This window comes from Gymnodraco acuticeps, unplaced genomic scaffold, assembly GCF_902827175.1.
Source record: "Gymnodraco acuticeps unplaced genomic scaffold, fGymAcu1.1, whole genome shotgun sequence".
NCBI lineage: Eukaryota > Metazoa > Chordata > Actinopteri > Perciformes > Bathydraconidae > Gymnodraco > Gymnodraco acuticeps.
In genome coordinates this window covers 290,629-302,812 of record NW_022991896.1, presented here as the reverse complement: position 1 = coordinate 302,812, position 12,184 = coordinate 290,629, and the positions used below count along the sequence as shown (strand labels likewise).

At 42.6% G+C, this 12,184-nt stretch overlaps 2 protein-coding genes across 2 annotated transcripts; both read right to left on the bottom strand.

Annotated features, from left to right (window-relative positions):
• Positions 1–6,007: 6,007 nt before the first annotated feature.
• Positions 6,008–7,837, bottom strand: LOC117535552 (cingulin-like). The gene has a single exon (XM_034200066.1). The coding sequence runs from the start codon at positions 7,835–7,837 to the stop codon at positions 6,440–6,442; it is 1,398 nt and encodes a 465-aa protein (XP_034055957.1). The 3' UTR covers positions 6,008–6,439.
• Positions 7,838–8,909: 1,072 nt separating this feature from the next.
• Positions 8,910–12,151, bottom strand: LOC117535569 (polycystic kidney disease protein 1-like 1). The gene is made up of 5 exons (XM_034200086.1): positions 12,046–12,151; positions 11,821–11,920; positions 9,609–9,696; positions 9,348–9,515; positions 8,910–9,264 (listed from the first exon to the last, which is right to left on the bottom strand). Exons 1-5 carry the CDS (start codon positions 12,125–12,127, stop codon positions 8,965–8,967), a joined length of 738 nt encoding a protein of 245 aa, XP_034055977.1. The 5' UTR covers positions 12,128–12,151; the 3' UTR covers positions 8,910–8,964.
• Positions 12,152–12,184: the final 33 nt, after the last annotated feature.

The window sequence follows — 12,184 nt, the reverse complement described above, 5'->3', positions numbered from 1 at the left end:
GCGCCCGGTAACATTTTACACACATTTGTATCATACAGATGCAGGACTTGTACACGCCTGTTATCTAAGCGACAGGTCCGCATGCACTCTCCAGCTGAAACTCTCTCGTCTTATTAATTTAAGCATTTTCTTATTAATTTAAGCATTTTCTTATTAATTTATGCCAACCTCCCCCCACCAATGCAATACCAGCCGCTCAATGCGCAGTGCAGATTCGGTAATTAATAAATAAGAAGCATTCATTCACAAACTAAATCAGGAGACCTTTAAAGTTTTACGTTCACATCAAAGTATCAGTATGCGTTGTGTTGATAATGGACGAGACCCGCCGAGTCAGCGTAAAGTTGAGACGATCTCTGTTTAATGTCTGAATCTGATAACAGATAAAATGATCAGTTTTACATACATTTCCCTCAGTGACTCCTCTCATTGCTTGGAACGTTTACAAAAAGGGAAGAGGAAACGTGAGGGACACAATATATACAAAAAGTAAAATCACAAAGAAAGGAAATTAAAGTCCTCACAACAATAAACTCCTGAGCACAGCTCTCCGACCTTGCCAGGTATTTAACATTCAATAAAATGAAGAACACAGAATACAATAATATAAAACACAGAATGTGTGTGATTATACAAAATTAAATTAAATAAACCCCACTGCATATTTACATCTGTTACACTAACACACACTGCAAGTGCAGCAACAGTCCTCGTCTCTGTAATTAGTTCAGTCCGTAGTCCAAAAGTAACACAAAAATATAAACAATCTCATCTATTCAGGTGATCGGGCCCTATATGGCATGCTATCTGCGGTGCTGATTTTCGGATAGCAGCACCCTGTGCTAATTAAACAACTGCAATAAAACAACTACTTCAGACCGAACACCTGCAGCTAAATCCAGGCAAGCAATGCACAATAACCAACAGAACCACATCAGAAATTGCACACATAGCTACACGGGCAGTTCAGGCAACAGGTATGCACAGAGAGAAAGGGGTGTGCATTTCACTCACCCTATTTGAAGAGGAAGGCCATTCTCCTGTCTTTCATGGTAGCGAAGTGGTCAATAACAATGTCATAGAACTTCCCAGCGGCCTTTAGGTCCTCCACAACAACAGAGTCAATGGATATTGTGGCTAGGTTGACAAGTCTGTCCTGTCCACACGTGTTCCTCAGATACGTTTTGATCCTTTTTAGACAGGAAAAGGAGCGCTCTGCTGATGTGCTGGTGGCTGGTATCGTGAGCATGAGCTGGAGCAGCTTGTAGACCTCGGAGAGTGTGCCCTGTAGGTCATCCTCAATAAGAAGCTGTATCAGCTCTCCTGGTGGCTTGTGAAACAACCTGTTGTTGTACAGCGTGTGCAGCTCATTCCTTAACTTCTGCTCATCAAAGAATGGATACGTGTTGATCAGCTGAGCCAGCTCACTGCTGGGAAATGCATCAGGGTTGCAGAACGATGTGAATGATGTGTGTTCCAGTATCCGAAAAAAGTGCAGGTGCTCCATATCTGCAAATCTTTGGGTCATGTGCAACACTATGCCGTCAACAATCTGGAAGTAAAGACGCCGGAAAGACATAACCGTTTCCTCGTCTCCTTCTTGGTGCTGGTTAAACCCTTGCTCCAGGTCGTCCCAGCCGCGGCGACGTCGTTTACGTCGGGGCACAGGATCGCCGACTGCTTTGACCGTGTCATCGTAAATGCGACTGAATGTCTCATCTGTTCTTGTGGCTTTGAGAGCGCTGAGAGTGCTCATGATCCGATCCTGGCATTTTTTTATGTCCGCCGTCTTGCTTTGCAGAACCTGGAAGAGTGGTTCTGTGAGGCCGAAAATGGACTGAAAGACCCCGAGCAGGAAGGTGAAGTCAAAATCCTCAAGTTTTTGCTTCAAGGAAGCACTCTGTGCAATGGTCTCTTTGTCCCATCCCGGCTCTGTCATTATCCTGTCAAAAGCGATACAGAGCGACCCGCGTCCTTCATGGATGGCGTGTACTGCGCGGCTTTTAAAATTCCACCTCACAGCAGAACCCCCTGGTACACTTCAGACAGTAGTGCTGATCTCTTACATGAACGTGAGAAAAAATTGTGGAAGGCATCGAGATTGGCAAAAAACAGTTTGGCTGCTTGGATGTTGTTTGGGCCTTGTGCTAAAACCAAATTTAATTTGTGAGCATAGCAGTGGATGAATAGCGCATTGGGGCAGTGTGCTTTCACTAAAGCCTGAACGCCACCGTGCTGTCCACTCACGCAGCTTGCTCCGTCATAAGTCTGACAAATCAGTTTGTTTGTTGGGCTGTAGTTCCCGATGGCTCTCATGACAACTGATGTTACAGCTTTTGCATCTCTTTCTAAGCTGACATCAAAAAAGCCGAGGAAACGTTCACACACACTGCCTTTTTCATTCACATATCTGATTATGATAGTGAGTTGGCACTTATTGGAGATGTCTGATGTGTCATCCACTTGTACAGCAATGAAAGGAGAAATGTGTATTTCTTTATCAGTCTCATCCTGGATACAACGAGCTATGCTCTCAATTATGTCATTTTGTATGGTGTTTGACATACCACTGAAGACTGTTGACGATCCCAAGTGCTCCGCGAGTGCAGTGTCAAACTCTGCAAATGCACGTACCAGCTCTACAAAATTGCCCCTGTTAGAGCTGCCAGCGGCCTCATTGTGTCCCCTGAATGTTTGCTCTTGACGTGCAAGGTACAGGGCAGCAATGATGAGTTTCCTCAGAATATCCCGGTTCTTTTTACTTGTTCGTTGTGCTTCTTTGTGCTAATGGTTCTTGCTACATCCAGAGCCTCGTCAATCCTGACGCGTCCAAAAAGCTTTAATTTCACAGCACAATCTATATGATTTTTAGATTTACCGTGCCTCTCAATTGCCCGTGACAGGTTGGCAAGGTCGATGAATCCTGAAGTTGCCCAAGGATTGTTCAGGGAGCACGAACCCTTGTCAAAAAGAAGACATGGCCAGCAAAATAGACGCTGAAGTTTAGCGCTTCCAGTTAGCCACTCCGTGCGGACATAATTGTCCTCATTGAACGTCCGATTAGATCCCTTATTCCTCTGTGTACACAGCTCGAGTGTGGGCGTTGTCCTGCCATCTGCTTTAATTTTTAGTTGCTGCTGTAGCGGAAGTTTAGTGAAGTTATGCTTAATTAAGTACGCCAAATCTCCTCCCTCCATAATGCTTCATTTGCTTGATCATTTCTAACGGCGGTGATGACAGTTACAGTATTCAAATTGATGTTGATGTGATTGGATGGCAGTGTCCAATCAAATCGCCAGCCGCCCCTGAAGGGAAGCTAGAGGCGGCTGGCTTCCCCTGGCATGGCCCTGACCAATCACAGGTTGGCAGGGGCATCACGTGGGCCTCATCTGATTGGTTAATCCCTCAATTTTTTTTCACCAAGGGAAGCTAGATTCTGCTGGCCTCCTCTCGCAACAGTGAATGCAATCTACTGTTTCACCATGACATCTAGAGGGGCGCTGTTTCACTCTTTGTAAAATACTCAATGAGAATGGGGGAGAGACGGTCCGGCAGGAACACACAGGAAAGTAGAATTACAGAAACAAAACAAAGTGTTTTTATTTATTTAAGTTATAACTACAATCCGAAAAAACAGGGGAAGCCTGGCTTCCCTTGGCCTCCGGGAGAAAACGCCACTGGTCCCAATGGCCTTATTTCTGCCGGAGGACCGAGGAGCGATAATCGAGGAGCTATAACCGAGGAACCACCAGACCATCCTTCGATGAAATCCTCGTCGACACTCACCCCGCCCCCTTACTGTGTATCGCTCACTGATTGGACGAGGCAGCGCATGCACTGATCTCATGCTTCTTGACATGAGAGCAGTTTCCCAGCGGAGTGAAGAAAATACATGAACCTCACGGGACTCACTCCTCAGTTTATACCGTGTTTTGTTTCAATTAATGTTTCATTTAGTTACAAATATATATATCTGAACAACAAAGTGGTCAAAAATCATTTAATTCATTTATTGGAAACATTTTCATGATCGCTTTTTTCGTTTTACATTTTCATTTATTGTCATTTCCATTCAGTCAGTCATTAAGTGCTATTACAATGTTAATGTGCTACATATCCAAACAAACAAACAAAGTGTGCAATCCAATGAATGTTAATCTAACTGGGTTTTGATAGATAACATACATCTTTTACTTCTCTCAATTATTTTATTTCTATTGTGCACTCTAATCAATATTAATCAAACTAATGTTCGTTTATACATTTTAAGAATGGCGTTTATCTTTTTTGAGAAAGAGTTCTTATTTAATTGTATTTATTTGGGTCTACAACAGATGATACAAATGTTTGTGTCAGTAAATGTGAGCTAACAGAGGCGGGGGTGTTTGTGGAAATAACGGGGACAGAGCTGCTGTCAGACGATCAGCTGTGCAGCGTCATCACAAACGGACGTCGCTTCACGTGACGCTCCGGAGGAAAGGACGATTTCCCTGGCTGCTTCTCAGGTCGATTAAATGGATTCCTTGCGTCGTTTCCCTGCGTTTAGTCCCTCCCACCAGGGAAGCATGGAGGGACGCAAGGAAACCACGAGAAGCAGGGAAATGAGTTTTAAGAGCAATGGGACGTCCTTTCCTCCGGAGCGTCACGTGAAGCGACGTCCGTTTGTGATGACGCTGCACAGCAGTCTGACAGCAGCTCTGTTCCCGTTATTTCCACAAACACCCCCGCCTCTGTTAGTGCACATTTACTGACATAAACATGTGTATCATCTGTTGTAGATCCAAATACATGAAATAAAATAAGAACTCATTTTCAAAAAAGATAAACGCCATTCTTCAAATGTATAAACGAACAATAGTTTGATTAATATTGATTCGAGTGCACAATAGAAATAAAATAATTGAGAGAAGAAAAATAGATATGTTATCTATCAAAACCCAGTTAGATTAACATTCATTGGATTGCACACTTTGTTTGTTTGGATATGTAGCACATTAACATTTTAATTGCACTTAATGACTGACTGAATGGAAATGACAATAAATGAAAATGTGAAACGAAAAAAGCGATCATGAAAATGTTTCCAAAAAATGAATAAAATGATTTTTGACCACTTTGTTGTTCAGATATATCACATATTTGTAACTAAATGATACATGAATTGAAACAAAACACGGTATAAACTGAGGAGTGACTCCCGTGAGGTTCATGTATTTTCTTCACTCTGCTCTCATGTCAAGAAGCATCAGATCAGTGCATGCACTGCCTCGTCCAATCAGTGAGCGATACACAGTAAGGGGGCGGGGTGAGTATCTGAGGATTTCATCGGAGGATGGTCTGGTGGTTCATCGGTTATCGCTCCTCCATGATCGCTCCTCGATCCTCGGTCCTCCGACAGAAATAAGAGCCATGGGACGGTACTCAAGATGGCGCAGGCAAATCAACTTCCGGTGAGACAGAGGACCGAGGAGCGAGGAAATGAAAATAGTCGACCTGAGAAGCAGCCCCTGCTTCTCGTGGTTTCCTTGCGTCCCTCCATGCTTCCCTGGTGGGAGGGACTAGTCACAGGGAAACGACGCAAGTGAGGGACACAAGGAATCCATTTAACCGAAGTGAGAAGGGCCCCAGTCTCCTGACCAACTTCCTCAATGTTCTCCTGAGTCTTCAACAGACTCTTCCTGTTTCTGTATCATTACAAGACATGTTCTGTATATATGAGACCTGAAAAACAGTATAATAGGGGACCTTTAAATAACATTAAAATGTAAACCCTGAGCTTTGAACACTTTAACAGCTCATATGAAATCAACACATTTAAAAAAAAACTAAAAAAACAAACAATGTAATTGAACCCCAAAATAAAAGAACAATCTGCACAAACATCTTCTATTGTTATATTTATTAAATTCAAAGTTGTTTAAATCACAAATAGAACCGGTACTTTAGTAACCAACATACAGTAATTAATATATACTGTATACGTTTACACAGTGAGGCACACACAGAATACATTTAATTAACATTTTATTTGAAAATCAAGTCTAAATACAACTAAAAAACACTAAATATGAAAAGTGGAAGAGAGGGTGATGTAGGAAGGAAGAGGTGAGGGAAATGGAGGAGAGAGTTTGGAGTGAAGGGAGGCGAAGTATTGAGGAAGGAGGTAAAGGATGGAGTCAGGAGAGAGATGGTGAGGGAGCAGGAAGTAGGTACAGTTAAAGGGGGAGGGACTTCAAGTGAGTTTTTTTACATCCATTATACAGATTGTGGGAAAACCTGAGCTCCAGGAGAAAACCCTGAGTATGAAAATGGGAAGGCAGGAGGGGGTGAGGCAGGAGGAAGGAGGTGAGAGAAAGGGAGGAGGGAGAGAGGAGAGGAAAAGACAGCTACTGACGTCCAGCCTCCTCCTTCTCCTCCTTCTCCCCCTTTGCTTTCTTTCTCATCTCCTCTCTTCCATCTTGTGCAGCATTTTCTGCAAAACGACGTCCCTTTCCTCAGTCGCCCTCCTGCGAGCGAAGAATCCTCTGCTCTTATTCTTCCTGTGAAGACACAGGTCCTCCAGAAGTGTCTTCTCTTCCCCCATCTTCTTCTCTTTGGTCTCCCAGCTCAGTCGCGTCTGAGCGAGGTTGTCCCTCTCCTCCTTCGCCTCCTTCAGTTGAGTCTCCATCAGATGAACCGTGGTCTCCCAGCTCTGGTGTTTCTGGCTCAGGTCTTTGGAGCACTTCTCCTTCTGCTCCTTCATCTCCTTCTCAAGCTGATGGACTCTTGTCTCCCAGCTCATGTTGTTCTCATCCTCTGCCTGATGTAACTGAGCCTGAATGTCTTTGAATTCAGTCGCCTGGCTCTGAAGTGTCTGAGCCAGGTCTTCCTTCTCCTGAGTGACCTCTTTTATTTCGGTCTCCATCGAACTGGCCTTGGTCTCCCAGCTCTGGTGTCGTTTGGAGAACTCTTCCTGCTGCACCTCCATGTCCTTCTCAAACTGCTTCACCAGCAAGACATTCAGTGTGACGTCCAACTCCAAGCTGCGGTTCTCCTCAGCCAGCTTCTTCTTGGATTCCTCCACCTGTTTCAATGTCTTCTCCATCTCTCTCCTCTCGCCCTCCAGCTGATGTTTCTCACTCTCCCAGCTCAGCTGTTCCTCGGCCAGGTCTTTGGAGAACTTTTCCTCCTTCTCTCTCATCTGGTCTTTCAGCTGTTTGACATCCGTCTCCCAGCTTGTGTTCTTCTTTGCCAGATCCTCGTTCTCCTTCTCCACCTGTTTTAGTTTGGCCTCCATCGGTTGTTGGTCTTCAGAGTTCTTTTCTCCCTGCTTTTCCAACTGGAGCACCAGCTTCTGGACTTCCTTCTCCAAGCTGTGGATTCTAAAGGTCTGCTGACTGTTGTGCTTCATCACCCCTTTCACTTTGCATTCCATCTTTCGTTTTTCCGTCTCCAAGGTGTGGTTTCTAGCGGCCTGGTAGTTTTTCTCGTCCACTACATACTTCATGCCTTGTTTTCCACTCTCCCAGCTCTGTTGTTTCTCAGCCAGGTCCTTGGTGGACTTCTCCTGGCTCTGAAGGAGTTCTTCCTCTCTTCTTTTCAGCAGGTTTATGGTCACCAGGTTCTCGTCCAGCTGCTGCTTGTGTCGAGCCTCTTTAGCTTCCATCTCCTCCTCCAGAGCGCCGTATCTTTCCTCCAGAGCGCCGTATCTTTCCTCACTGACTGTCAAACACTCAAAGAGTTCATCTCCTCTCATCACGAGCAGTTTGACGGTCTCTGCGTCAAACTGCAGCAGACTTTCATCGTTCTGGCTGTGGGATGTCTCCTTGCTGCTCTGGTCTGACTGTGTTCTATCCATGGCGCTGTCTGTGGACTTGTGTTGTGCGTAGGAATAGAAATCTACGTGTGTACGTAATACGTGTTTTGTCTAGAAAACTGTGAAGTTAGTTTGCTCTGACTGAATACGTGTACCACTCACCGCTCTGAACTGAAGAACTGAAGAATGCCTGCACTTCAGAGCTCTCGCAATCTCAACTTGAAGGCCATCTGTGATGTCATGTGATGAGGTCATCGCGTACTCTCATCTGTGAATATGTCATTCCATTAAGGTCACATGTGATTCCATTAAGGTCACATGTGATTCCATTAAGGTCACATGTCATTCCATTAAGGTCACATGTGATTCCGTTAAGGTCACATGTGATTCCGTTAAGGTCACATGTGATTCCGTTAAGGTCACATGTGATTTCGTAGTCAAATGCAATTAATTTGTCCCACTTTATGACTTTATAGGCAGAATAAATGTTGTGCTTTAAGGTCTTTACAGTTACACAATGCAAACATTTAATTTGTTTTAATTGTTCCTGATGTTGTTTTGAGTCAAAGTCACATGCTTCTTTGTAAGCACACATGTCTTTTCTGTCTTTATTAACATAAAATATATAATTATTTATTATAAGTGCATTATTTGTGTGTTTGTTTCTACTTAGACACACTTAAAAAAATACTGACATTATATACAGATCAGTTGATTTTAATTGATTTTTGCACTATTTCACTAAATATAATCGTGTTTGAAGCATTAAATATAAATCTCACTATGTGTTTTACATCGTTGTGGTACACCAGGCGTCTGAAGGATGATGCTCCAATATTAAAGCTATTTGGTTTGATATATCAAACGTATTGAATTAGTCATATTTAAAATAACAGTTTGTAAATGTTTTGTACATATTGGGTACCAATTATAAATAACTGCTACTGGTTGGTAGAGTGGAAGAAGTACAGGGACTTAGGGGGTAGTACATTTGTTATTAAGAGGTAACTAGAAATAAAACACACCCTTAATACGATTCAAATGACTGGTATAGTTTATATTGAATCATTACAGGGTATAGACAGAGGACAGCAAGCCTTATAGGTCCTTTTGCAATAGAGCGGTGCAGGGATGACGTCTGTTTGTTAGCAAACTTGGATGTTAGCATGTTAGCATCGCAATGGCTCCCTCAAATAAAAGTCAATGGGATTTTTCAAATTGGCTTTTGCACTATTCCAGAAAATCAGATCTGTGGCAAACAAATGTTGATGATACTTACACGTTTTGTCCAGCACTTTAGAAACAGGGCTGAAACAGAGGGGATCATGGGATGCTGCAATGATCTGTTTGGTATTTGGAGCCAAACAGATACCAAATAGTGTGCTGCTGCTGGCAACACCACACACACTCAGAAGTCCTGTCCGCACAGAAACAGCTGTTGCTTCTACACAGCCAAACTGGAAGGGCAACTGTAAACAACGGATCTGCGTTAAAATGTTTCGGACACTCTTGGGGCTCTAAATATTAAACTGTATAGGTTTTATTAACCAACCTGATCATCCATGTGTGATATGATCAGTGTGCTGACACATGCATATCCCAGCAGAAGCAGCAGGCTCACACACAGTCTCTGAGTGTGTGTGAACGCGTTGGGGCAGCTGTACAAAGATATCCAGATGTGGTAATCGGCCAAATAGTCTGATAGCTTGAGACTCAGCGTCTGCAAGGGGGGGAGATATTAATATTTGTATCTGAGTGTATGTGTATGAGGACTATGTACCTCATACAAGCCTATTCCACGAGTGCATTTTACCAGAATCCTCTCCACCCGCCCGTCACTTTGGTTCACAGCCAACCAGCACTGAGCCACAAAGAGCCACGCACGTCCCTTCAGCTGCCCTCTGCATTAAGAAACACGCAGATCCCCAACACTTTACCCGGAGAACGACATATGACTGATCCTGTGTTACCGTTTTATCCCAAAGGCCGTTTGTCCCCCTACCATTTTATCCCAAAGGCCATAAGACTGATGAACCCCTGAGCTCTGTGCCTTCACAACTTCATACCATCTGTTCGCATCTCACATGTTTATCTATTATTACAATAAGCAGTATTTAAATTACAGCATTTCATTTTACATTCTAGTGAACCCTGAAATGTTGAGTACCCCAAAGTGTTATGATAGTAATGTATAGTAGGGGTCCCAAGTACATAGAAACTGCCGGATGCTAACTTGCATATGTTGGGCACTTTGCACAATTAGCATAAATTGAGTTAATTAAGATGAATGGCATTATAGCATATGTAAACAAAAGTAAAACAATGATGTGGCCGATTTGGAGTGGTTTTGGGGCGATTTTCAGGATCAATGATAGCAGTTTTAACCAGAAAGTGGCCATATGTGTACTCTCTCTGAGCTGATTGTGACTACCATGAGTAATGGTGCCACCATTGGATGTACAGAGCACAAGATGGAAATGATTACCTCTACTGTGGGCAATTCTTTTTCAAATAAATAGGCAATCTGTCCAATACAAATACATTTCTAACTTTAGGGTACATTTCCGGGTTAACAACAGGACTCTATACGCTGACAACTAGACTATTTAGCTCATCTTATTATATTTTACTTCTATTTATTGAACTACTCCTGCATTATTTGCAACTTAGTCTATTTTATTTGTATTGTTTTATGCCTTATATCTATTTATATTGCATTGTATAAACTAGTACCACTACATGTTTTTAAAGCTCGGTTGGATGCTACAAAATCAGATGCTGTTGGTACCTGTACTTGTGGTTAAATATGTAAATTGTAATCCCTGTACATTTTGCTGTATGATGTCCTTTTGTTGTTCTGTTGTTTATGTCTTCTTGTGGAACTTACTGCTGCAGGTCTCCCTTGAAAAAGAGATCATTGATCACAATGGGATTTTACCTGATAAATAAAGGTTTTGAATTGAATTGAATTGTTGGTGGAGCCAGGGAATGCCTCCATGAAAAATGAAGAATCCAACAAAAAGTGAAAATTCTTGAATGATTTTTTAAAAAACTCTCACAAAACATGCAGTACAATCCAACTCTCATTTATCCAGTCGTATATATTTCACAAACACGCCTGCAAAAATGTCAGAAGTGTTCATGCAGAACGGTCTAAAATAGTGAGGATAAATTGCAAGTGTTTGTGAAGCAGTTACAGGATAAGTTAAATTGTGCAAGAGTTTGTAAACAGTTTTAGTGTTGTGACATACTGCAGACAGACAGAGAGACAGAGAGACAGACGGACACAGTTTTAGTGTTGTGACATACTGCCGTAATTCACCCACAGGAAATAAGTCGAGAATTTTCTCATTTTTTTCGATTCTACCTTCACCGAGAAAAACTAATTTGTATTTCTGAAATGAAGGAAACAGGGGGTAAAGCAAGGGATATCCAAACTATGGCCCGGGGGCCAAATGCGGCCCGCGGACCGTTTTGAATCGGCCCTCAGCTAATTAAAAAAGTATAAAGAAATATGGCCAACAAATGAAACTTCTGCCTGTCTTGTATTGCACTTCTTAAATATACATGTTCAAATATATAACACAGTATTCGTGTGTAAATAAGAACCATTTTCAAATAAATTCAGTCAATTAAAGTTGAAAAGATTTTCTGACAAATCTAAGTTGATAAGAAAAAAGCCAAATAACAAATGTAAATAACGACCTTGAAATAGACCCTTCATATTTCCTCTTATTAAAAGCAATCTGAAGCTTCTGTTTTAGGGAATGAGCTGCTAACAAAATAAAGTAAACCCTCTGGAGAGCTGTGAGCTGCTGTGTTTCTTAAAGCATTTTCAAGTATCAAGAATAATTTACCTACATTTGATAGATGTGTCCAACTTATAACTGAACCTATGAGGCGATATACCTCTTCTCTCCTCTGAGTGGCCCAGCCCTTCGTATAATCTTCTGTATGTGGCCCTCTGTGAAAAAGCTTTGGACACCCCTGGGGTAAAGGATGTGTGTGGTGATGTCACTCTTTACCTCGGACACGTCCAGGTGTTTGATGCTCCAGCTCGGGGAGGGTCCAGAGTTGTCGTGCCAGATGTGCACCCCCCACACAGGGCCCAGGCTGTCGGCTGCACTGTGGGGTCAGAGACAGACCGCCTTTATACATGAGCAAAACCAGTTCAAAGCAGCTCAATAAGGATGTGAGATTGATGTAAACGCAGCTGTGTATTCACTTTATGTGGAGTTTTGGGATTTCACCTGATGATAAAGGTGTCTTGAGAGTTCCTCCTGAACAGAGTGCATCCTGGGACATGTAGTTCTCTTGTTTGTGAGAAACCATCTTCCCCTATGAGCACCATGTACACCTGTTAAACACATAGAGGTTTCCTTTAATATC